The sequence below is a fragment of the Micromys minutus genome, assembly GCF_963924665.1.
Source record: "Micromys minutus genome assembly, chromosome: 12".
Taxonomy (NCBI): domain Eukaryota; kingdom Metazoa; phylum Chordata; class Mammalia; order Rodentia; family Muridae; genus Micromys; species Micromys minutus.
Genome location: NC_137981.1, coordinates 54,694,709 through 54,722,116, shown reverse-complemented (window position 1 = coordinate 54,722,116; position 27,408 = coordinate 54,694,709). Strand labels below are relative to the sequence as shown.

General features: G+C 47.0%; 1 protein-coding gene across 2 annotated transcripts; it reads right to left on the bottom strand.

Moving 5' to 3' along the window:
- Window positions 1–1,695: 1,695 nt before the first annotated feature.
- PNOC (prepronociceptin) lies at window positions 1,696–26,747 on the bottom strand. 2 transcript variants are annotated; one of them, XM_080925946.1, is made up of 4 exons: window positions 26,702–26,747; window positions 14,190–14,339; window positions 4,940–5,360; window positions 1,696–1,893 (listed from the first exon to the last, which is right to left on the bottom strand). In XM_080925946.1, the coding sequence occupies exons 2-4, from the start codon at window positions 14,313–14,315 to the stop codon at window positions 1,808–1,810; spliced, it is 633 nt and encodes a 210-aa protein (XP_080782072.1). In that variant the 5' UTR covers window positions 14,316–14,339; window positions 26,702–26,747; the 3' UTR covers window positions 1,696–1,807. The 2 variants fall into 2 exon arrangements, with proteins under 2 accessions (XP_080782072.1, XP_080782071.1); XM_080925945.1 differs by having other exon boundaries at window positions 1,756–1,893; window positions 4,884–5,360.
- Window positions 26,748–27,408: the final 661 nt, after the last annotated feature.

Genomic DNA, 27,408 nt, shown 5'->3' with positions numbered 1-27,408 from the left:
TAGCTGAGCTGGCCTCTGTGGGCAGGGTCTGGAAGCAGAAAGCATCCACCTCCCATACTGGCTTATACAACTTTAATCATTCCCAGGAGAGCCTGTCAAATAAACCAGACAGAGGGAAGTTGGGAGTCCAAATGCTCAAAGTATGAAGGGAATGTGTTGCTTGTAAGAATCACTGTGCGGCTCCCACTGGGTTTTCTCCACAGTCCAGGATGGCTTTCCCCTGCCTCTCTAAGTGCTGAGGTTACAGGGCTGGCTGTTTGGCTTTTAGAAGGGGTGAACGGAATACCTGGAGGAGACCTGAAATCCCTTTTGCATTAAGCTGCATCCTGTTGAGGAAAGGCAGGAGCTGGAGTGAGCGACTGCTGAAAGAATAAGAACCAGGAGGCCTGAGGAGCTGCTTTGGGGGACAGGAACCATCTCTGGGGCTGGGCACTGAGGCTCCCCAGTGTCACTGCACACAGTGAAGGCCCCTTGACCTTGGCCTTTTTGACCTTAGGGAGGAAAAGCAGAATAAACTAACCATTGTTCCGAATTCCCCCAATGTACAGTACAATTGTTCCACATCAGCAGCTGCAGCCAACTGCAGACTGAGACTCTTGAAAGATGAACCAATCGTGTCTGTCCCAGACAAATACAGACCTTTCTCATTATTCCCTAAGCAGCACAATAAAACAACTGTGTACATGGTGTTTATGTTAGATTAGATAGTATAGATAGAAGGAATTTTAATACATAGGTGCTTGTATGTAGGTTATATGTAAATGTATTTTTTTTTATTCAGTGGATGATTTTGCTGCCCATGGGGGTTCTGGAACCATTTCCTCTATGATATAGAAAACCAGCTGCATCCTGCTGTCTCAGCAGCTACAAATGGACCGTGACAGCCATCTACTTGGCAGATATTGAGCTGGTCAGCTACTCCAATTGGATTCTCCATATGTTTCCTGGCTGGACTTCTACGCACCTAACCGAGTTTAGTGTCACACAGAGAAAAAAGCAGGTGGGCAGGCTTGCCATTTTTCCTCTGTCACAATCCACCATCCCTGAACCAACAGGCTCTTTGTGTTAAAAAATATGTTTCTGCTGGGTCTGGAGTTGGGATCCAAGGGCAGTTGGGTGTACTCACAGGTTGAGCATCAGTCTCCCAGCGCCTGTTGCCTTCGGTGTTCATGTCCTAGCATCTCCTTGTGCCAACTTTACAGCTATGCATAGCTGCCTATGAGTTTCCAGCCTGTGTGTGCCCCTGGGAGAGGTGGCTCTCAGACTGTATGCTTGCAGAGTCCACGCCTCTATTGAATTGCTTAAAACACTGGCAACCGGAGAGATAGCTCAGTGGTTAAGAGCACTGACTGCTCTTCTAGAGATCCAGAGTTCAATTTCCAGCAACCACATGGTGGCTCACAACCATCTGTAATAGGATCTGATGCCCTCTTCTGGTGTGTCTGAAGACAGCGACCGTATACTCACATACATTAAATACACGAATAAATCTAAAAAAAAAAAAAAAAAAAAAAAAGGCAACAAGTTTATTAACCATTTGCTCAGTAGAAGTTTAATGGGGAAAGTTGTTTCAAAGGATTGGTCAAAAAGAACAGCTCTTTTACCAACCAGTTATGGCAGTGGTGAGGCAAAACCCCAGGTCTGATCTCATGTTCCTCTCGAGAGGGTCGAGGATGAGCGAGAAGACAGGGCCATTAAAATGTTAGCTGGAAGAATTACAAAAATACACTCTGATGTAGCAACAGGATTGTGGTGAAACATGCCATGGGGGGGGGGCAACAACTGGGCAGGGAGGTGCTGTGGACGCTCAGTGCCTCAGGGGACGAGGGATCTTGACTCCCGGCCTGCAGGTCTTGGTGTGAACACATGCTGTACGGGGGATCACCTGGATGCCTGTGGGGGACAGAAAGGATTACGTCATACTCAACAGGTCTTCTGAGTTGTCCACCCTCTTTGCCCACGGGACTAAAGCAACCCAAAGTAGGCCACTGTGGCAAGTGGTTCCCAAGTGACCAGAAGGGGTTCTTGCTTGATGCCTCCACCTACCTACTGCTTTTGCCTACTATTGGCAGGAGTGATTCATTGGATAAAAGGGAGCGTGGAGGGCTGTGGTGTAAAAGACACACGCTTAACAGTAATAGTCATCTCTCTGCTGGTGCTCAGCACAGTGTCTATGCTAAACAGGGTCCTCTTATGTGGCCCAGGCTTCCTAAGCTAGATGTCATGACTGTGGGATCATGAGTGTGTTGCTGATGTCTAGAAAGTCAAGGCCAGATACAGGAGAGAGTATTGAAAGTCTAGGTCAGAGGACGGGCTGTTCCCAAGGCCCGCCATGCTTTTCTCGTCTGTTCGGAGCATGGTCTGCACTACTGTGCCCCCCCATCTACCAAGGCCACTATTACACTTGGAATAGGTTCTTCATTCCACTCCAGTGTTTGGTGCCCCCCCCCCCACTCCAGTCTTCTGAGCATTGATTGGCAATGGCATCTTAGACGCCAAGAACAACGTTGGCAATGGGAGTTGGCTAGAGGGAAGGATTTCTGTCACGCACATGGCAGGTTGGGCTGTATGTATGCAGATAAACACAGAGTCTCACCTCTGGCTGTGCCAGGCTCATTAACAAACATCCACTCTGGAACTCAGCACCATGCATGTGCAGGAGAAAGAGAGAGACAGAGACGGAGACAAACACACAGAGACCCACAGACAGACAGAGTCAGAGCCAGAGACACATAGACAAGCAGAGATAGAGAGATACAGAGACAGAGTGATACAGAGATAGACACAGAGAGACAGAGACACAGAAAGAGCCACACAGAGACACACACAGAGATAGAGAGACAGACACAAACACACACACACAGAGTGAGAGAGCGAGAGAGAGACAGAGACAGAAAGAGAGAGAGACAGACAGACAGAGAGAAAGTGCTCTTACATGGCGACAGGACAGCCTTTAATAACACCCAAATGAGCTGGCTAATGTATCTGTCAAGAAGTTTGCATGTTGAGCAAAGCAGCAGATAGAAGGCACTTATTAGCCCTGTTACAGCACCTCTCAGCTGGAAGTATAATAGAAAATCAGAAAAACCAATTGTCTGGCTCAAATAGTTTTGCTTGCTTTTTTTTTTCTCCTCCAAATAAATTGATTCTTGTAATGGGACTGGTCTTGAACTGTCTTTAAACTGTAAAGAATATTGTTGTGGTTTAGAATTAGATATGGGCTTTGGTGTCCCTTAAGAACCCCTTTGAAGAATGCCATTAAAGAATTTGTGCTACTTCTGGAAGATTTATTACTAGATATCAGACAGGTCTGGCTTAGAAAGAAATAGACTTCTTGTCAAGGATGGGAGTTTCGACTTGAGTGTGTGCAAGTTCACTCGAGGTCTTTGGAGATGAATCATTCTGTTAAGCCCTCTCCCCACACCCTGACAAGTGTGTCCATCTTTCGGGATAAGCCTGCTGCAGACAAGTGACCTAGCAGCTTGGGCCATGTAAGCTGGCTGTATGTCAGATTGGCATATGGATGGCTCTGCCTCGAAAGAGAGTTAGGAGCAACATGGCTACCTTGGATATGTAAGAAGCTAAAAGAGGGGCTGCATGCATTTTTTTCCCTGCTGCCTCAGAGGTAGGGAATAGCTTCTGTTGGGACAATATCACATTGTCAAACTAACTCGTGCTTGTGTATGAGGCCATGTTCCTGAGCTGTGTCAGGAGATAAGGGTGGGGCTTTGCTTATGTTTACTCCAGCATATGTGGATGGGGGGGGGACACAGACTTGACAGCTGGGCCTTTTCTCATCAGGAATTGTTAATTTCTAATGCCATTCCATAGTTATGCACTGGCAAGGGTTGGGTTTGGAATGAGCATGCTGTAACCGGGTCTCTACTCTGCAATCACAGGCTTTATATGTGTGTGGATGCCAGAGGATGGGAGAGAAGCAAAGAAAAAGATCACAAGTGGCATCTCGGGAAGAGGCAAAAACCTGAAGGAGTGGGGGGGAGAGACCCATCCTTCCTTAGTACATATTTTATAACTCACTAGATCCATTAGGCGGAATTCTGGAATCCTGGTTCAGCAAGGATGCCATTAATGATAAAGAACTGGTCTTTCCTTGGCAAAGTGCCAGGGTAACCAAATTGTTAGAGGGAGAAATAAGAGCAAAAAGCATAACTCTGGGTTCCAACAAAAAGTCTTTGGCAAGGGGAAATGGGAATTATTAATGGTTTCCATGGAGTCTGGCCACCTTCGGATGTAGGGTGAGGTGGATAAGCTATCTTTGAAGTAGAGCGGTAATCACCCTTTTTGCAAATGGCTAAGAGGAGGGCTGGCTATTGGCTTTTTGCAGATAAAGTCTCCAAGGAAAGGTGAGCTGAATGGTTGCTATGGCAACTGGCTGTTAGAATCGGTCCACTTAACTGTCACCATAGTAACTAAGCTCCTGGAGAGCTATAGAGGAATTAGTTATCTTAACATACTACTATTATCCCCATGGTAACCAGTCTCTGAATGGGAGTGGTCAGCCTCAAGGAGAATGGTGAGAAAAAACTTTGCTTCCTGGAGAAATGGGTAAGAGGCAGAGATGTAAAATTTCTTCACCAACCAAAACTCTCAAGGGCTGGAACCCTTGAGATGTGTGTGTGGGAGAGGGATTGGGTGCTGAATCTCTCTCTGTCTCTCTGTCTCTGTCTCTCTGTCTCTGTCTCTGTCTCTCTCTGTCTCTCTCTCTCTGTCTCTCTCTCTCTCTCTCTCTCTCTCTCTCTCTCTCTCTGTGTGTGTGTGTGTGTGTGTGTGTGTGTGTGTGTTTTCTAGGCATGGGAAGAAGCCTGAGACAGCTGGATAAATGAAGTCACTTCTTGCCCCCTGCTAGTTGGTGCCCAACTCACTCATGGGTTGCAGTGGCCGGTGCAGCTGGGAGGGGCTCCTTCTGGCTACACATTACCATTCTGGTGCAGAGTGCGCCTGCGTTGGCTTGACTGCATGCTCAGGACCAGGTACTGCCTCATAAACTCACTGAACCGCTTCTGGTTGGCCAACTTCCGGGCTGACTTCCGGGCCCCAGTGAAGCCCCCAAACCTTTTCTGCAGCTGCTTCTGCTCCACCTCATCAGCATCATCTGCGCCAGGCTCTGCATCTGCGCCTGCGTCTGCCCTAGGCTCTGCATCCCGTGCTTGCACCGAGCTCCCGACGCGCGGCATTCTTTTCAGGTGCTGCATCTCTGAAGCTTTTGGCTGATAAAGAGCAGCTTCCACGAGCTCTGGATCAGCAGGGCTGAGCAGCTCAGCTCCACTGGCCATGACTTTGGTGCAAACAGTCCAGAGAGGGCGGGGGAAGACCTTCTCTTCACACTGGAGGATGCACACCTGCAAAGACACAGGCAGGGGGAAGAGAAGAGGGTCAATGTAAGGGATTAACTAAGTCACAGAGTCATCTATAATCTGTTCAAACTTCTGAAGGGCTATTTCTCAAGTATTGTGCAGCAGTTTATGTGTGTGCGTGGGGTGCACATGTATATATGTGCACATGAATGAGTAGGTCAGAGGTCCACATTAGTTACCTTCCTTCATCTATCTCTCCGTTTAATTTTTAATATACTTTTCTTTTAAAATGACTTATTATCATTAATTATTATTTTGTTGTATTATTAATTATCAATATGTGTGAGTGTGGAGGTCAGAAGATACTATATAGAAAGAGTCTCATTCACCTTTATGTGGTTTCCAGGGACCACACACACTCACTCAGGTCACTGGCTTGCATAGAAGCATCTTTACCCAGTGAGATGCTCTCTGGCCCTTCCACTTTATTTTCTGAGACAGTGTCTCTTGTTGACCTGGAATGGCCTGATTCAGTTGGGCTATACTGGCCGGTCAGCAAGCCCCAGGGACCCTCCTGTTTCTGCTTCCCTTGTCCTGGGATCACACGTATGTGCTTCTAAGCTTGGCTTTTATGTGGGTGCTGGGAATGCTCAGGTCTGTTGTAGCAAGCACTTTACTGATGTCTAAGTTAGGGTTTCTATTGCTGAGATCAAACACCATGACCAAAGCAGCTTGGAGAGAAAAGGGTTTATTGGGCTCACACTTCCACATCAGAGTTCATCATTGAAGAAAGTCAGGGCAGGAACTTGGAGGCAGGAGCTGATGCAGTGGCCGTTGAGGGGCGCTGCTTACTGGCTTGCTCCTCATGGGTTGCTCAGCCTGCTTTCTTATAGAACCCAGGACCACCAGCCGAGGGGTGGCACTGCTCACAATGGGCTGGGCCCTCCCACATTAATCACTAATTGAGAAAATGCCTTAGAGCTGGATCTCATAGAGGCATTTCCTCAGTTGAGAGGCTCTTTCCTCTCTGCTGACTCTAACTTGTGTCAAGTTGACACAAAACCATCCAGCACAACTAATGAGCTGCCTCTCTAACCCATGTGCTGCAGTTTTATATATAGTACCCCCCCCCCAAGTTTGTAGAGTTTTAGAGTTGGAAACAGAGAACGCTCTGACTCCGCTCCGTTATTTTACTAATAGAGATGGTAGAGTTCAGAGTCATGGTTAATTTATCTTCAGTTGATCCAGCAAGTTACCACAGAACCGGGAGAGTGCAGATTATTCCCACATGTTCATCAGGCTGGGGAAGGACAGACTGGCTACAGAAATGGAGGAAGCACAGGCTTCTATCTTCCAATCTATTTTAAGGCCATTCTTCAGCTGGGGAGACAGCTTGCTTGGTAAAGTGCCCACTGTGTAAGCATGGGCCCCTCGGTTCAGATTCCCAGTACCCACATAAAAGCTGGGCATGGGGGTACTTGTCTATGACCCTAGTGAGACAGGGGAGAGGGAGGAGATGGGCAGCTCCCTGGCGCTTCATAGTCGGCCAATCTAGGCAGTGGACAAGCGCTGGACGCACTGAGGGAGACTGGCGGAAGATGATGAAGGAAGACAGACGTGTGCACACGCTACCCACATGTATACACAAACAAGAGGGGAGTAAACTAAAGCCCCTACGTAAAGATCAACCCGTGTCACTAATTTTTATTCCGCCTACACTAGCCACTCCCATTTGTACGTCATTTATAGTAAGTGATGCCCAAGAGGATCTGGATGTACACAGTTGAGCATGGGGGGCGAAACCTACAGTCTTCTGGACTTGTATATCTGCTTAGGTACAAGTTGGCCAGTGCCCCCAAGAGCTCTCTGCTGTTGGCTTTCTTCCCCAAATGCCAAATCCTCTAGTGGAGAACAGCAACCGGACCACACCATCTTTCCATCACCGCACTGATCCCAACCTAAGCATCTTCCTCCTGCTCTCCTATCTCTGTCTGGGTTTCCCAGAAGTCTCCCCTGTTGGGTTTACTCTTGACTCTTGCTCTCATGTTCCTGGCCTTACCCAGCTGAAGTCTCCCTACTCCATGACCTTGCCGTTGTCATGAAGGGTGTTTCAAGGGCCCCCCATCAAACTGTGGAGCTCTTGCCTGGCTCCCTGAGCTCCTTGTGGTATAGAAGTTGTCCACTGTCCACCCAGAGCCATCTCTGAAATTAATAATGCATTTCCACAGCTCCCTGTAGTCAGAGGTGGCAGGCAACAAGAATGAAAATGGCCACCTGGAACCTGCAGTGAGCTTGGAACTGGCTTGGGAGAAAAGAGCATCCCCTTTCCTCCTCTTGATTTTCTTCGGCGTCTGGTTTGGAATGTGGGCATTTTGGGCTATCATATTCTGCTGCTATCCTAAAACCATGAGGCGACTTGGAGGGTGGCATCCTGTGCAGGAAGCCACATGAACACTCTGGCAGAATACAAAAACAGGAGACCCTAGAGCTAGACTTCGTGGATGGTCAAATCCATTGGCTCCCTGTTACCTTTAGGCCTTTGATACCAGCAGGTAAATTTAATTCTCGTGTGAGATGATTTTACTGGTGTGCCTTAATTCGTATTGCTATAATAAAATGTCCTGGCAAAAAGCAACTTAGGGGAGAAGGGCTTGCGTGTTATTCCAGGTTACAATCCATCATTTCATGGAAGTCACAGCATCAGGAGCTTGAGACAGTTGGTCACATCACACCCACAGTCAGAAGTAAAGAGACATGAATGCATATGGGCTTACGTGCTTACTTGCTCTCAGCTCTGATACAGTTCAGGAGTCCCTGCCTAGGGAATGGTGTTTCCCACAGTGGACTATGTCTTCTCAAACATAGTAACTTAAGACAACGCCCCACAGAAATGCTCATAGGTCAACTCAATGAAGACCGTTCTTTATTAAAGTTCTTGAACTATGTGATTCTAGCTTGTTTTAAGTTGGCAAATAAAGTTAATCATCACAGCACCTCAGTCTGCTTTATTGCTTGACTTTTCTCTGTCTCTGGGGTTGTTTTTTCACAGTTGATTTTTAAAAAAGACTTATTTACGTTTTTGTGTGTACCCACTTGTGCAGTGCCTGTGCATACAATCATGTGGTACTTGTGGAAGCCAGCAGAGGACTTCCAGGAGCCAGAGTTGCAGTCATTTGTAAGCTGCTGGGTATCGTTGCTGGGGTCCGACCCCAGTTCCACTGTAAGAGTAGGGATTTCTCTGAACCAATGAGCCGTCTCTCTGGGTCTAAGTGAGGTTTTAGACGCTGGGTCCATTTGTGCCTCCCTTCGCCCTGCCATCCCCCTGTCTGCACAGTCTCTGCATCTGCCTATCTTTTCCATTCCCTCTGCCATGTCTGAGTGGTTCTCAGAAGACAGAGGCCTCCCCCTGATCTTTTTATCTTTCTCTTTGCCACTCAAACCCATGTGAGATCTCTGGCAGGTCCAATAGAGTTACTCTAATCCCACCATCCCCTGCCCATAGCTGCCTAGTACCTTGTCTTCAAAACATCTCCAGACTCCTAAACAGGGCACAGGAATTCCTGTAGGGCATGGCCCAGCCTACCTTTATGGCTTCCTTCCAACTCCTCATCTTTCACAGGCCTCAGGCACACAGGGCTTCTACACCTCCTTATCTTTTGTCACTGAGTACCCTCAGAAGGAATGGTCCCACCTGCTCCCATCCTTGCAGACCTGACTTTATCTCTTTATCTTTGTATTATCTTCTTTTGGTTCCTTGAGAAGAATTGCTCTGTCTTTCCTCTGGGTTCCTACCCAACTTTGCGCTCCTCCCATGGAGATTTTAATAATAGGCACGTTTGTAATATTTTATAAAGCATAATCTAAAAAGTTAGGAGTACCTTTCATTCATATTTTGAGTCCTGGGTGTCTTTTCTATATAGTGATTAGTCAATTAAAGTCTCTTAAGTTCTAAACATACTAGTGCATGAATGTATTTAGTTGTCATAACATATGTCTTTAAAAATATATATGTGTGTGCGAAGGTCAGAGGACAACTTTGGGTGTTATTCTCAGGAATCTTGTCTATTTCCTTTTAGGAAGTATCTCTCTTTGGCTTGGAGTTGACTAATTAGGCTAGACTGTCTGGTCCTTGGATCCCAGGGTCCTTCCTGTCTCCATACTTCCATGCTGGGAGTTCAATCACACGCTTTTTCCTTTTTATCCCAAAGTACATTTAATTACAAAAATGTATTGCAACTATTCTATCGAAAATATTTACTAGAATGTTAAGCAAAACATTACCATTTTCTTTCTGGTAAATAATTTAGTGTGAAAGTCATTTCCTTAGCATTTATGGGCATCGTTCCAACCCGGATTCTGGAGAGTGAGCTCAAGTTTCTCATCCTTACAGGGTGGTCCCTTAGTCAGCTGAGTCCACACGGGTCTTCTAATGCTATGTAGAGGCTGAAGATGTGGGTGCACGAAACAAACACCAGCAACAAGCGGTTGCCTAGTACCTCATGCCCATCGGGTCAGATTTTCGGGGGTTGGGAGCAGCTCGGCTTTTGGGAACACTTGGTTCAACCTCACAGGGAGGGAACCCTCTCTGAATTTTCTGTTCTTCTGGTTTACTGGCGGAAGAGACGAGTCTAGAGGCCACAAAAACTAAACACCCCCGGGCTTCTCATTCCAGATGGCAATTAGATTGTGTGTCAATGAGAGAAAATGAAATTTTGTGATCAAACCAGATGCCATGGTCTTTACTGAGACTCAGCTCACTGCCAGATAAATTAGATACTGACCAAATCATCACGGGCGTTGGTTTAGGAGAAGGTTTGAGTGAAGTCTGGGGGTATTTAAATGTTCAGCAGCAGTTTTAATGCCAGATGGGCACATGAGCCTAACGCTTATTATGGTCTGCTCTGGGGTCCTCATCAGCTGCTTCACGGGATGGGCTAGTGGCTTATTAAGTGAGTTAGACACATTTTCTCAGCCCCGATGATGACGTTGCTATATTAAGCCAGAGTTTGCATGAGCAGCTGGAGTCTTAGACTGGTGCCAAATTGATTTGTGAAGCTGAGCTTCTGAGGAGACCGAGCAAAGGGCCATTTGGGTGTCTGAATCGGAGATTAGGTCACAGGCTGAGGGTGTAAGCCAGCCACAGAGGCTAGGCCTGGCTTCCGCCATTGCACTCACTGCCTGTCAAATTGACAGCTGACTCCTCTGGGGGAGAAGACAGTCACCGGGTTGTTTTGGTTCCTGAGTGATGTTTAGGAGATATTTGTTCTAGGTGGGTCTTGCCAAAACATTCCAAGGCATGGCTAGGGATGTAACTCAGCCACAACACATCTGCCTTCACAGAGCCGTAGGTTCAATCCTAATGACTGCAAAGTTGACAAGAATAAATTCAGAGGCTGGAGAGATGGTTCAGTGGTTAAGAGCACATACTGCTCTTGTACAGGACCTAACTTCAGTTCCTAGCTCTTACGGGTAGCTCACAGCCACCTGTAACTCCAGCTCTAGGGGATCTGATACCTCTTTTTGGTCTCTATGGGCAACTGCATTTATTTCCACATGTGTGTATGTATGTATGAATGTATGTATGTATGTATATGTGTGTGTGTGTGTGTGTGTGTGTGTGTGTGTGTGTATTCAAAGGCAGACACCAACCAGGGGCACCTGATGATTAGCTTGGGAACAATCCATTAGAAGAGCTTCTGTTGCAAATGACCTGCTAAGAGTTTTCACTAACTGCACGCAGAGATTCCAGGAGGCATCTTCTGCTGCAACAGTTTTAGGACTTTGAAGCGCATCTCCGTACACCGTGTCTTTGAGAGTGTGTTGTTTTAGTCTTGGACTCTAAAATAACTTTGTGAGTCTAGCTTCTTCTACTTGAACAGATGGAACGAGCCCCGCTGACAATTAGGTGAGGAACCAGAGGGCACTGCGATGGGTTTGGGTGTGAGTCACTGCTGACCAAAATTACAGCCTAACAAAAGCCAACCGTGCTGGAGCCAAGTGTCCCGAGGATCTGGGGAACGAGTCAAGATTATGTAACGTGTTAGAGAGACTGGGAGGTGACCCTGGATGAAATGTGAGTTCCTCCTTATCCCCTCCCCCAACCTCCGCCATCAAAGCAGACACAGGCAAGATCTGCAGGCTCCGAAGATGAGACATAATTGTTTATGCTCTTGGCATTTCATTCTGCTTTAAAATGGGTGAAAAGGGAACATGAACTAGAAACAAAAGAAAAAAAACAAAAAAAACAAAAAAAAACGAGCAGGTAAAGAGTCCTCAGGGGCGGCAGGCGCTGCAAAGCATTCATCTCTATCTGTGAGGCTTTTACCAACCCATTTTCTGGCTTGGTCCTAGGAAGCAAAGTGAGTGTTGTCTGGGCTCTGGAGATTTGAGGTGCTAAGGGAAAGATGGAAGTGTGTTTCTGACTCTTCTCTGCTCCAGCAAGGCCCAAATGCAAGACCTTACAGTGGCTGCCCAGGATGCGGCCAGCAAGGAGCCTAATGTTCTAAGAATCATATAATTTCTGCAAGGCAGGCTGCCTGAGCCCTGGAATGAGTACACTGGGCCCATTCTTGGGATACCTAGATAGGTACTCATGCCTATCAGCCAAGGAACTCATACCTTAACCAGAGGTGGGGGGGGCGGGAGACGACAGAGAGACAGACAGAGAACCAGCCAGCTAGCCATAGGCACAAAACACCAGAATAAAAGCACAGCCCATAGAGCACCGCCCAGGAAGAATTTTATTTGATTTTCTCATTAAGCTCAAGGTCAGAGTGCTTAAGGAAACTGGGGTGTGAGCGTAGGTGTTAAAGTCTGCTCATACACTGGAAATAATTTTCTTCCTACACACACTGGCCATTCCTATCTGCGTGTGATCTACAGCAATGGCCTGGGATCCAGGCAGGGGGGCTCATTCTCATACCCAAGCCAGGCCCTGGAGCCCCAGGAGCTCCCCGGTGCTGCTCTGTTTCCCCAAGTAACACAGTGTCTAGTGAAGACCATTATCCTGATGGTGCTACCTCTCCGCTCTTTCTGCCTGTTCCTGATGTTGGCCTCACCCTCCTGGATTTTCTGTCTGGGTTTGGGTCTCCTAGAAGCCTCTGTGCTGTTTTAGCTCTACCAATTCTTCTCCTTGCCTGCCTTTGTGAGAGCACAGAGTATTAGGAGCTTAACCTTGGCCTTGACACAGAAGTGGGGTTTGGTGGATGGAGGAAGGGAGCGGCAAGAGCGAAGTGGCAGGAGAGCAAAGAAAGGCAAGGTCAAGAGTGGCTGGACCTGGGCTTGAACCCAAGAGGGAGAAGGTCAGGGGTCTGTCCTTGACGGTTGCCTGCAGCCTTAGAGGAGGAAAGCCGGGTGTATAGTGGGCAACTCAGAAGGAGAGGGACAGCGGCCAAGAAGGAGGCATCTGCCTAGGGATTGGGCAGAGAACTAGAGGTCAATAATAGAAGGCTGGGAAAAGGTAGACAGAGAGGGAAGAGACCCATAAACCAGGCAAGAGAAACAGATGTTTCTGGGAAGATGAGATATCGGACAGACAGACCCAGAGGAAAACATGAAGGATGAACGTCAGAGACACATTCCTCTGAGAGGTCATGCAGGCTGTACCTCCTGCTTGCACGACTGTGTGGCGGGCAGGCATGCCTGGACATGGAAGACTGTACTGCTTGTCTGTTGGGGCTGAGGCCATTTTCTATCCAGAGCTAGGAGACTGCAAGGTGTATGGGGCACCAGCTACACCGGATTTCACGTCTGCACATTTGCCTTAAGGCACGGCGATTTCTTGTTTGTTTTTAAAGGCCGAGGGGTTTGAAACACAGCACCTTGAAAGCAGCTCTGCTGACTTCAAAGAGGAAAAATAATTGAATTATACTGGATTTCACAGGAGAGAATTGCTATCTACACTGAAGTTAGACGAGTAAGAAAGCAGTTCATTTAATGAATGATAATTTAATGTTTTGTGCTTCAACTTGGAAATTTAAAACACGAGAGAGCAGGTTGGTTGCTCATTGTAGAATTATCCGCAATATAAGAAATGGATGGCAATATGCATGCTCAACAGATGGAGAATAAGTTATATAGTCCTAGAAAGAAATCACTTAAAATAATGTGCAATAACAGGGGAATATTAACCTCAAGAACTACAGAGAGTAAGAGAAAGTAAGATTCTCTTGGCTTGCTGCACTGTAAGAGCTGATCTTCACTGTCAACTTGAGGGGTTTAGAATCATGTAGAGGACACAGTTGATGAAGGTTTTATTGGGGGTGAGAGCCCCACCTTCAGTGTGGGGAGCACCATCCCAATTGTGGGGAGCACAATCCCAAGAGCTCCCCACAAGGTCTAAGACTGACCTAAGTGAGCTGAGCCTCAGTACTCATCTCTCTCTGCTTCCCGATTGCAGACCCAGCCTGACCAGCTGCTTCAAGTCCTTGCTTTGGTGCCTGCTCTTTCAGGATAGACTGTGCTCCCAGACTGTGCTCCCATCTTGTGAGCTGAAGTAAACCCTTACGTTTCAAGGGTTTTTGTCACAGCAGAGAGAAGTGTGACCAATACATGGGGTTGAAGATTTACATTTTCTTTATATATAACACATGTATTATGCACTGGCACTGGGGCAAGGGCATCATGAGCAGATATTTATTGAGAGATAAAGAGGGAGGACTAGATGCCAGGGAGGGAAGATTTCAGGGATCTGGTAATAAAGAGGAAGGACCATGGGGTCATAGTAGGAAGATGTAGCTCAGCTCCACCTGTTTTCTTTTGGTTACATGACACATGCCATAGGACCTCTGGGAGAGACTTACAGTGTCTCACATAGGGTTTGCTTTGGAGTTAGGAGGAGATGGCAGGGAATAGAGCTCGGCCTTCTGGACCTACCTTCAAGTTGAAGCTGTCTGGAGCTGGGTGGAGCTTCTCCTGGCATGTGAGGCAGTCCCCGGGACAGCTGCTGAAGACGCGGGAGAGCAGGCTGAGCAGCAGAACGTCACAGAACAGGGTTTTCATGGTGCAGCAGGGGGAAGCGAGAGGCTGAAACAGAGGAGGCACATGCCTGTTAGTACAGTCTGGGGGAGAGGGTCAGTCAGCTGTGGGGATCACAACCCAGGTCTGAGGGTCACCGGTTTCAGAAACAGCTTTCCTGGGGGTCAGAGGCGTTGCATCCTTGCTGACCCATGTGTGCCTTTAGGTCAGCTTCTTCAAACCTCAGTTTCTACAGCCATAAAGTAGAAACGCGGTACATACCTTACCATAAGACTGTATGTAGATTTGTATTTTCATTTGGAAGCTGAGATGTGACCTGTAAGGACTGCAGAGTGCAGATGAGGAGCCCAGGGTGGCGGTATCTATTTCTCAGGAGGGAGAGACAGGCGAGTGAGTGACTAAAATACTTCCCTCGCAGCCCCTCAAGATCCTCTGGCCTGGTCAGGAATGCTTGTCCCTCAATTCCTTTTTCTAGGAAGTGAGGGGTGGACCCATGGTGATCCCAGCGCCGTGGGGGAGGAGATAGAGAATCAACAGAGCAAGGGTGGTAAACTCCAGGTCGAAGGAGGAGGACTTACTTCTCTGTATAAAGTCTATTTCATGATTGAGGAATATATCTGAGTCAACGTTGGTGCTCTACAGACATGATCAGCACACACCTATGCAATACACCCACGCACTATGCACACATACTATACACACATGCACACACTATGCACATATATACATATGCTATGAATATAGCACATGCCGTGTGGAATATTAGTGAATTACTCCTCTGGTTCATCTGTAATGACATCACTAGCAACAAACGATCAGGCCATGAGGATGCTGATGTAATGAATAGGCTAATAATCCCTTGGTAAATGCATAAGATGGTAACATTGTCGGGAGGCAGTGAGTGGCAGAAGGTGGGGTTTTCTTAGAAGACGTAGGTCACATGACCACTGTTTTTTACCCTGTATGCCTCCTATTTTTCTGCTTTTGTTCTGCCAGGAAGAGGCTCCCTTGCCTTGACAGTCTCCTCAAAATTGAACTGCTCTGAAGCTATGAGCCAAATTGACAATTCCTCCTGGAAGTTGTTTCTGTCTGCTGTTTGGTAGCAAGTGATGAGGACAGGAAACAACCTAGAGTCCTGACCCCCAGGTGGGTGACAGCAAAGGTGAACTTCTTGAGTTACTGTCTATGAATTAGGGAATGGGCCTCACTTGGCAATAAAGATGCTTGTATCTTGGCATTTGATTTCCTGGTTTCTAGAATCATGAGGAATGAGTTTCTGTTGTTTATAAACTATCCAGTCTAGGGTGTTTTGTTACAGTAGCCGACAAGATGAAAGCTGGCTTCCTGAATACAGGGTTAGGATGCTCACCTTGATATTCCAAGCATGAAGTTTAGAGAAAATCAGATGACACACACACACACACACACACACACACACACACACACACACATAAATGTATAGATACATATGTATGTATGAATATATACATATACATACACATATATGTATATGTTTATTCTATCAGTTTTGTTCCTCTGGAGAATTCTGACTAACAATGTTCTTAGATCTAACCTTTTGAATTAGAAAACTACTTCCTTGAACTATGTCATTTTTGGGTGAACCATCTTGCATGCTTCAGTGGAAAGAGGAATAGAAAACTAGTCTTAATGGTTAACTTGACATCTAAAGTCACTTGGGAAGAGAGTCTTAATGTCCAGCTCAGGTTGGTCTGGGGGGCATGTCTGTGTGATTGCTTCGATTATTAATTGATGTTGGAAGAGGCAGCCCATTGTGGGAAGTGCCATTTCCTGGGCAGGAAGTCTTGAACAGCGTACGAGATGAGAAATCTAAATGAGAACCAGCAAGTAAGCAATGTTGTGTTTGTCTCCCTCTGCCCTAGATGCGAGTACGATGTGACCAGCTGCTGCAAGTCCTTGTCACTGTGCTTTATTGTCATAGTACTCCAACTTGGAATTGTAAGCTTAAAGAAGTTGCTATTAAAATAAAATTTTTTTCCAACCCATCTCTCTCTCTCTCTCTCTCTCTCTCTCTCTGTGTGTGTGTGTGTGTGTGTGTGTGTTGCCTTCAGAGGCCAGAAGGGGGCAGTGGATCTCCTGGAGCTGGAGTTACAGGCAGTCGGGAGCTCTGCGATGTGGGTGCTGAAAACCAAAGAGTAGCAAGACACTAACCACTGAGATAACTCTCCAGCCCTCTAAAGTGTGTGTGTGTGTGTGTGTGTTGCGGTATTTTTTTCATAGCAACAGAAATCTAGAAACTTCCTAGAAATATTGGCATTTTAAAAACTGGGGCCATAGGGGTGTGTATATTTCCCTAAATCCATCAAATTATAGATGTAGAACCTGAATTTTACCGTGTGTAACTTCTCTGCACAGAGAATAAAAACTACCATTTTCACTGCTTCGACAGAAATGAAGGTTGAATGGAAACTTTCTAGAAATATTGACCTTATTTAACGGGGCCACTGGGATGTATATATTTTCTATTATGCACCAAATTATAGATTTAGAGTTTGTGTATTTTACTGTACGTAACCTTTCTGCATAAAGGAGAACAACAACAAAAATCTGTTTTCATTGCTTTTTCAGCAGAGGGCTCTGAGAAATCTTTGCGGTTTGCCATTCTTTTAAATTTAAATTTATTTATTATTTATTTATTCACTTTATATTCTGCTCACTGCTCCCTCCCAGTGATACCCTCCCACAATCCTTCCCTCGTTCTCTCTCCTGTGAGCAGGAGGGGACCTCCCTGGGTGTCCCCCTACCCTGGCACTGCAAGGGTAGGTGCTTTCTCTCCCACTGAGGCCAGACAAGGCTGCCCAGCTTAAAGAACATATCCCACACAGAGGCAACAACTTTTGGGACGGCCCCTGCTCCAGTTGTTTGGGATCCACACGGAGACCGAGCTGCACACCTGCTACATATGTGTGGGGAAGCCTAGGTCCAGCCTGTGTGTGTTCTTTGGTTGGTGGTTCAGACTCTGAGAGCCCTAAGGGTTCAGTTTAGTTGACTCTGTCTTTTAAATGCTGTCTGCTGGGGTCTTCTAAGAAGTGTATTGTCCTGGGCAAGCATCATATCAGGATCTGGACATAGGGGGTTATGATTAGAAGAGTGTTCAGTATATTTTTGTTTGTTTGTTTGAAATAGTCTCACGTAGCCCAGGCTGTCCTTAGACTTTCTATGTAGTTGTAATAACCTTGAACTTCCTGAGCTACACTTCTGTTCCATTTACATCTCCCAAGTTCTAGGGTTACAGTGTACAGCACTAAGCCCAGTTTATACTGCTGAATATCAAACCCAGGGCTTTATTCATACGAGACAAACATTCTACCAACTGAGTTACATTCTCAGCCCTCAGTGAATTTCCATTTGAAGTGGGTATCAAAATGAACATTTGGTAAGAGGGAACCCAGAAGACCTGGGATCAGAGCCTGTGGGAGCAGGGAGCAGACAGTTAACCTGCCCACACTCTTCAAGGTTAGCACCCGCTGAAGAGGGCTGGTCTTCTAGGAGACCTGTGCATTATCCTTTAGATGATGGGATGGGTCTTGAGCCAATAAATAAATAAAGCACTTGGGCATCTGTGTTCATGAGTGTCTCTCCGATGCAATTTTTCCCTTCTCTAACCCAACAGCCAGTGTCTAGTTGAGATTTATTGCCTTATTATTGTAATAGTCTTCTAATTACTCTACCTAATGATCTGGCCTCCCTCCAAGCCATTGGATGATACCACTTCATTCTTAAAATAATTCTAAGATGCTTATGGCTGTCGGATGTTCCAAGAACTTGGCAGACCGCTGGCTCCCACTTCATCCCGTCATTCATCCTGGTAGCGCTTCCAGACGCAGTGAGGATAGCTCTCACCTGTGTCAGGTTCCTGCTGTTTCTATATCCTGTCTGTTTCTTCTGTCAGAATACTGTATCACTGTGTCAGCCATGTGCCCCTCCTGAAAAAGCCATCGCTAGACTGGCTTGAGCTACACCAGTGTTTGCTACTGCTGAACATCCCAAGGCGATGCATTACCATGGGAAACAAATGGGGCTCAGGGATCCCACGTGTCACGTAGGCCAACTAGAACGGCCCCGAGAGTTCTGTCATGTGCCTTTTCTTATCTGAACATCCCGGGAGAGGAGTCCCGGCTTCAGGTGGCGGATTCCTAACTTGTCGGCTGTGCTCAGTCACCGAGTTTCTCGTTGCGGAGACGGGATGCGTCTTAGAAACTATATCATCCTGGCATCTGTGGGCTCATGTTTGTAAGCAGTTAAAACAGCGCCTAACACAAAACAAACGCCTTATAAAAGAAAACTAGAGCATAGCATTCACTTTGTGATCCCCCACCACGTTCTCTCGGCCTCATCTCTCTGCCCTTACTCATCAATCAATTATAACCATTTACTTCTGCGTCTGTTTCTTCCCCTGCCAAAGACTTCCTGGAGGACAGAGCCCTGGTTTTATCATTCTGTCTGCCAGGTACCCAGGCTAGGACACAAACTGTAGGCTCTGCTCAATAAAAAATTGACAAAAGCCAGTGGGAGATCTCAGGAGACCCTTTCCTTTTCCCCCTGTAAATGCAGGGCTGAGGAATGTTCTGGAGCCTCACGGGGGAGGGGGGGGCGGTCCAGTGTGCACATGGCACACAAGCTGCCTCAGGACCTTCACTCCTCCACGAAGGCTCTGTTAGCAAACCATCCTGATTGAGCAGGGAGAAGAGGACGCCGTGCTATGCTAGCAAGGCAAGATGTCATCTTTAGCAGACATTCTGAAGCATGTCTGCTTATGGACTGGTCACAAACGGGCTGGAGTTTCGTCCCGTGCTAAGTCAGAGAGGGTTAAGTAGGAGTTGTTCGACTGGCAATGGGGATGCTTCTTCCGGGGTGGGGGATGCAGCTCAAACAGATATTATGTGAAATAATTGTCCTAGGATACAAGGCCTTTATGATTCTCTGGTTCTCTCACTCAAGGCAGTTCAGCGTTTGAATTTCTACCCAGGAAACGTCCTTTTTGCAGGATCTCTCCAGAACAGCACAGCTGTTCCCTTTATAGCCACACGATGGCAGTGGCCACATGACACAGAAGGAAGGGTTTGGGCCATTTCCTGTAGCTCCTGCTGAGGATGATCAAGGACTTCATCAGCCACTTGATGCGAGGGAAGTGTTGGCTTGTTGGCTGATGGTTGTCATTTTCAATTTTGGGGGTAATTGGAATTTAGGGGTGCAGTCCTGGGAGAATTAGCCTCTGCTGCTGGCTGTGTGTAAAGCACAAACTCTTCGGGAGAACTAACCAGACTGACCTTGGTTTAGTCAGGCTTTCTTCCTCTCTAGTGAGGCCTCTATGTCTCTTCCTCCTCCTGTCATTCTCCCACAGCATCTTCCTTCTTCTCCTTCCCCTCCTTTCTCTTCCCTCCCCTGCCCTCCTCTCTGAGACAGGGTCTTACTTTCTAAACCAGGCTGGCCTCAAATTCACAAAGATCCTCCAGCCTCTGCCTTCTGAGTGAGGGGATCAAAGGCAAGTGTCTCCTCCTTCCTCCTCCTCTTTTTTTTTTTTTTTTTTTTTTTTTTTTTGAGACATTCTTCCTAGGTAAGATTAGTGCATCCTAGCACTTAGAAAGATGAAGGAGAATTAATATAAATCTGAGGTCAGTCTGGCTACAAAGCAAAAAGTACACACACACACACACACACACACACACACACACATACTCACAGCACAACACACATACCCACACACACATTTGCACACACACATATGTACATACGTACCCCTACACATAGCTACACATGCAGTCACACACACCTGTACACATACACAGACATGCACATATAAACTCAGACAAAAACTGACACACAAACATACTCAGGAGAACACACACACACACCTACACACACATACACAATTATACAAATATCTATACACACATATACATACTCAAACATCATGTACACATACATACAGTCATATGGACACACCTACACATGCACACACACTCACAATACACACACCTACACGCATATACACACAATCACACCCACTTATATACTCATATACACACATACCTGCACACACATACACACAGTCACACCCACCTACATACCCATATGCTCACACACCTACCCAGACACATACCCAGACACACATACTCACATGCACATACACCTGCACACATACACACACTTGTGCATACTTCATGCACACACACAAGACATATATGTGTACACACACCCACACACAATCACAGACACCTACATTCATACACAAGCTGTCAAACACATACACATACATTCACACACACACTCATGCACACACACACACACACTCACCCACATATATACACACATACACACTTACACACATGTGCACACACACTTGTACAATACAGTCACAAACATACAATCGCAATCTCCCCAACAACAACAAATAAAAGAAGCCTGAAGTCCATCTGTGTGCTGGTTTGGAGCTGTGCCCGTACACTGGTGTCCAGCGGAAGGGAATGGAGTAGTTAGATAACCCTGAAGTCATACTGTGCTTAAACCACACACTTGGTAGCTGTGTGACTTTGGGCAGATTATTTCACTTCCCAGAGCCTCAGTCTTCTCAACTGCAAGGTGAAGAGGATGAATCTCCTCTCATTTGAAGATGGCCGGCTCCCCCTTCCCCTCGTTTCTTAGCCAGAAATATGGTTGGCCATCAGGAAGCACGTGTACTTGAGGATGTTTGAGTTTTTAATGGCTCCCATTTCATAAACGAGCCCAGAGCAATTAGCCATTCAGCGTGGCAAGCCCCTGATCAGGCCATTTTGTATCGAATAAAGAAAGGTTTAATTACCCTTTATTTAGGTAATGGCACCTTATAAATTTGATTGGATCTTGCTGTTTTTAAAGATAAGCCACACACTGTGATTTAGTCTTAGTACGCTTTTGTATGCAGTTGCCTCCGACGACAATGTAATTAGCTGCTTTTCTATTGGATGAAGACATCGGCAATGAGCTCTGAATGGAGACTCTCAGTTTCTTTTCCTGAGCAAGGGGAAAGTCTGTGACTTAGGTAGTTCTGGTGAAGAAGGACAGAGGACTTTCTTCCCATCAGTGACCCATAGGAATATTGTTATTTAGTTAAAAACGACAAAATGATGCTATTTATTCTCACTGACAACTCTACCACTCGGAGGGTAATTTTACTCTCCTTTCTGGGATTAAACATCAGTTCCCGAAAGCTAAGCAATTAGCCTAAGATGATTCCGATGATAAAGAGCAAAGTTAGGACTTAAACTCAGCTATTTTAACCCGTGTTCTGACTTCCCACAAACTCTGTACAGGATTTATGGCTTTGAAATGGGCAGCAAACTGATGCGCTGTTGGGAAGGAATCCCCAAGACTGAAAGTTCTTGGGATCCAATGGCTTTAGAAGATTCTGTCCTGTGGGCTAAGTGCTGCCAGTTCCACTTTACAGATGAGAATACTGAGGCTGGGAGAGATGTACTGTGGTGGCAGGCTGGTATTGAATCCCCCATGCATATAGTTTGAGGCTACCTCTGATGATCTGTCTTCATGTGAGTTCATTGGCTCAGTCCCTCTTCCTGGTTCACCAAGAGATATTCACAGTCAACCAGCTACGGATCACTGGGAGAATGCAGGGTTTCCCTCATATCCTGATTCTCTGATTCATCACAGGCAGGGTTCTGCTATTTATTAATTAGGCAAGCTGCTTAACGCCCATGAACCTGTACTTGCCCCAGAAAGGCATATTAAGTTGCCTCCACATTGCAGGGCTATAGATGAATTTAGAGGTCATCTATAACCTGTAAAGAACGGTATTCTATACACATCACCGATGAAAAGAAAGTGGTTATGTGTGCTTCTGAGGAAAGAGTCCCCCCCTCATTCTAGAAGCACCAAAGACTCCCAGATGTACTCATAGCCTAACAGCCAAAGTTCCATGTAGAGCACTGCTTTTTCTTACTCAGGGAGACAGCTTTCTTTCTCTTCTTTGATGGGTACAATCACTCCATTATTATTATGCCGTTATTGTTGTTCTGTGTAGCGCTGGTTTATCTTGAAACTCACTTTGTAGACCAGGCTGGCCTCGAATTAAGAGATCGCTTGGCTCTCTCTCCCAAGTGCTGGGATTAAAGGACCAGCTCTACATTTACTGTTAAAAGGTTTCTCTCTTGCTCCCCATTTCTATCGGGAGGGGGGTCAAGAGTCAGGGCACATCAGAGCACAGAGCACTTAGTTATCTATGTGGACCAAGGGTTTCTGGGTAGAGCTGTGAATGAGAAAGAACCCTGGGCTTGGAAACAAGGTCTTGGGTTCTGGATTTGGTTCTGTTGTTACTTGTGGGAGTCTGGGTACAAAACTTTCTTTTCCTGGGTCTGGATTTCTCTGTCCATAATGACAGACAGTTGCAGGAGATGGTTAGAATCCTTTGGCTGAATGAATGGCCAGGATTGCCCTCTACCAGTAAGAGAGTCAGGGAAGGGGAGGAGAGAACCGGGCAGTGGCTTCAGACAGCCTCAGATGAAGGTCATGAAGATCACTGGTTTCACATAGGGCCAGGGGGGAAGCCAGGCACATGCCCTTTTGGCTGTCACACATTGGAAGAGGATGCTTTTAATTTTCTCCTTCCTGATGCTGCCATACACATCGTCAAGGTAGTCTGAATAGACTTTTAAAGGTTTTTATTTACATTCGTAAGATCACTCTACGTTCTTTGAAAAAATAATCAGAGAACCCAGATAGGAAGAGAATGATGAACCTAGACTCGTATAATCTTCCAACTTCTTTAATCTTAATCCTTAACAAGCAGTTTACAAGAGGGTTTTAATTGACATGGTGATACACGGAGCTGCAGTGTGTTAGCTCCACACTGTATGCAGCATGGAACAATTAGATCATGGTACTTGGCACCTCCATTGCCACGAACATTTATCATTCTTATGTGTAGCAAGTCTTCTAAATCTTCGACCCTAGCCATTTTGAAATAGAGAATAAGGTGTCCTTAACCACAGTTACTCCAGCACACATTCCTAATCTCTTCAAACCATGTTCCATATATTATAAAATCCACTAATGCACACATTAAGAAAGATTAAGATTTAGGGGCTGGGGAGATGGTTCATTCTATAAAATGCTTCTCACACAACATGAAAACCTGAGCTTGGATTCTCCAGAAGCCACATAAAAAGCCAGGAGTGGTATTGTGTGCCTGTAACCCTAGTGCTGAGGCTGGGGACAGAGACAAGTAGATCCTGCTACCTTGCCTGTCAGTCACCCTAGCTAAACTTAAACTCCAGCTTTGGTGAGATTCTGCTCAAGTAAATACGGTGGAGGGCAGTCAAGGAGGAAGGACACCGGATGTTGACCTCTGGCTTCAACATGTGCCTGCAGGGAAATGTGCTTGTGTGTGTGTGTGTGTGTGTGTGTGTGCGTGCGCGTGCTAAAAGTAAAACAATTTAACATCTCAATTTCTAGTAGGTATCTGGGTAGGTAAGTCCCTTTGGAGACCAATGGTCTGGGCTCATTCACACTTTGTGACTTTGATGGTGAGTTGGGAGAAAGCAGTGACCGGCAGCTTGGGCTATGTACGCTCACGCTCACTGCTCAGCTACTCTCAGGAACCCTACTCACGTTCCCAGCTGGATGAATGAAAGGATGAATGGGGTGACAGGGTGAGGGAAGATCACAGGACCAGCATGAGGAGGAGAGAGCCTGGCTGTGACGCTGCAGGCTGCAGAGCCTTGGCCATTTGGCAGGGAGGCAAGCCCAGCTTTCCCACCTGGCTGGTCTACGCTGCTGCAGTGCCCAAGCAGCTGCCAGGATTTTCACAAACCTAGAACCATGGGAAGTTGAGGATCAAAGTGGTTGTAACCTTTCGAGGGTTACGATGCTCAGAAGCATCAACTTGTGTCCCCCTGCTCCCTCACACTGGTGTGCCCCGAATATCACAGCTAGAGTTTGTGATGAAAACGTGAGATTTACGTGATATGGTGGGAGAGCAGATGAAGGCAGAGGTGATTCAAAGATTCCTTTGTTTGCGGGAACTCACACCCCCTGAGAGCCGATTGTATGAGGATGCTCGGTTCTGAGATGTGTTCTTTCATTCCTAATACATCTGATGACCCAGGCGCACAGGAAGCTTAAACATTTCATTACGGTCCGTGTGAGTAGAGGAGTCTTCAAAGCATATCATTGTAATACAGGGTCAAACAATGCGGGGTCAAACCTCCCACCGTCACCGTGTGTGCTCTGTGTGTGTGTGTGTGTGTGTGTGTGTGTGATGAAGTAAGTAAACAGCCAACTTTAGCTTACTGTTTGCTACTCATTGTTTCAAGAAAGATTAATTCCTTTGCCTTTCTTTTGGGCATTTGTCCTAGCTGCCTTCACACCCTGGATCCATCTGAATTCTACTTCTCTTCCTGCAGGCATCAGTAACCAGAGGAAATCCCCGTCCCTAAATTCTTCCAGCCTTGACTCTCTGGCCCACAAGTGTAGGACTGATCATACCCAGTCCTGTATTATCTTGAGTTTCTTCCTGTCTGTCTGTGATATGTACCTGCTGCTAGTTTACAAGCACCACAGATGTTAAAGGGAGCGAGCATCAGACCCGGGACAGCTGCTCCAGGCTGCGCTGGGTCCTGTTCCTGCAACTCTTGAGATAATGATTTTTTTGTTTTTTATCCTTCTAGGGTTGTTGCTGGAGATAATGGGTGCGAAGTGTGTAAATCATCGCACAGATAAAGTGCTGTTATTAGCATCTCTGCTGAATCTATAGAGCCCCATGCCTCCCTTGCTTGGTGGGGTGTAGCTGATAAATACCTAATTGATTGAAGATGGAATTGCTTGGTGACAGCCACAGTCTCGGGCTCGGCTAACATCTAATCCTGCAATTACTCCCTTCACCGGCAATGCAAAACCTGCTGAGTTTTCTGCAGTCCTAAGTGCCCTCAGACTTCAGCTGATAAGGCAGCAAGCAAGCGGCAGCTGCTCCAGAAGATGACCCTCAGCTACACCAGAGCACCATCCACGGGCGGGGGGGGGGGGGTCACCTGAAAAAGTTTAGCTGTTTCTTTTACTCAGGGGATGTGTGGGGCAGTTTTCCTTGCAGAAGACTCAGCAAGCCCGAGGGGTACGAATCCTTTCTGTGAAGGTATCATAGCTCTGATGGAAGCTTGTAGAATATCTCCCTGCTAGGCTTCACGAATGAGAGAAAGGAGGGCGTGTGCAGCATCCACCCACAGGCAGCGAGAAATCACAGCATCCTCTTTGGGAGGTTTTGGTACAAAGCCGGGCAGTTACTTTTCTCCCTCTGAGATGAAAACTCTCGTTTGGGCTTGCTGGCAAATGCCGTGTGGAGCTCAGCTTTTGTTAGTCTGCCGAACAATGTTATTGGTTATAATTGGGGCAATTATGAGCTGCTGGAGGAAGCTAAACACAGATGTTTAAGCCCAGGCTTAGGGTATTCAAGTCCAAGGCAGCATGCTTTAAATAGCCCCCTTTTCCGAATCATACTGCCTTACTTGAAATCCCCCCTCCCCCGAACTTCCCTGAGTTCAAAGGGAGATGGGAGAGAGGAGGGGATGGGTAGAGAAGGGAGGGGAAAGAAACACACAAAGAGAGGAGGAGGAGAAAGAGAAGGCTGAGGGAGAGCATCAGAGTTCAGATTCCCTGACCTGTGAGAGAGTTCCATGCACTCTGGGCAGAGACCTTTTAGGTGGGACAGACGGGCAGTGGGGAGAAAGATGTCAAGGAAGAAAGGATACACGGAGACAACCCAGGACCCAGAGGACCAAGGTCATGCCTTGAGAAATGACTACAAAAACCACCCAGCCGGAGACTGACTGCGTTCAGACAAGGACTCAACTGAAGCTCATCAACCCTCGGATCTGTCTTCTCCCCACATCATTGACAATTTCCATCAAGGTGTAAGAGAACCAGAATGACATCAGATTCAAAGACACCCGACCATAGTTTACACAAAAGGCAGGAAGCCTCAGAACCAAAATCCTCCATGAGGTGTGCCAGGGGCTTCCTAGGGCTATTCTGAATGGCAAGCCCCTTCCCAGCCTCTGCGCTTTCTCCTGCAGCCACCTCTTCCGTGTGTATTCATCACCCAGGAGCGGCCACAACTGGAAAAGCAAAACTTTTCCTCATTTCCAAGTTCAGCTTTCTTTTGCATTCTCTTTTGAGATTAGCCAGCCCTCAGCCCTCCCCCTTCTCCACCATCGGAACACTGAGAAAGATGAATGAAGAAAGCCACAAGCTCACAAGAGGCCAGGAAGCAGCCACAGTGGACAAAAGACAGAGGTGAAGGAGCTGGACAGGCTGCCCTGCTCTCCCGGGAGGCTCCGGGCAGATAGTGCTGGCCGGCTGGTGCTGGGGCCACATGCATTGCCTACCTGACGCTGTCCGTCACAGGGCTCTCTGAGATGCGAGGCTTGTTCCTCTGTGTCAGCCACACCAGCAGATATATCCTCTCCCCACGCACAGCCCTCCCCTTTCCTGCCTACCTCGATGATGACACATGCCTACGCTGACCCCCTTCATCAACCAAACAGCCCAACTACAATCCTGCCTGGCCGGCCCCCTCCCCTGCTCCGCATTCAGACTTGTGACATGCCAGCCTCCCATCAACACAGCCTCTAGCCTGTTTCACCTGGACGCCCGATCAGCTGGGATCCCTCAGCTGCCTCTCCCGTTGCTTTCAGAGCCACTGTGAGGATGGCCAGCCAGGGAGAACTGGCAAGTCACTCAGAAAAAACAGACTCCTGGTGACAAGGAATAAGGCAGACCCTAAAACCTGGAGCCTTCTTCAGTAACCTCTCTGCCTGAGGATCGAGGATCAGGCAGTACACAGGAAGGAGGGGGAGCCCACACCCAGCTCCCACTGGTTCAGCTGAACACCCCCCGCCCCGTAGCATTCGGGGCCCACTGGGGTAGCCAGTGCTGGGCCACACCAGGGTGGCTCTGGAAGCATTTCCCACAGGTGCCCATAGCATGGCACAGTACAGCCCACGGAGCACAAGCTTGGCAGGGACCCTGAAACTCCAGCTTTCTCCTTTGCAGCAGGTGCATCTCCCGTGGGCCTCAGGTTCCCTTCTGTAGA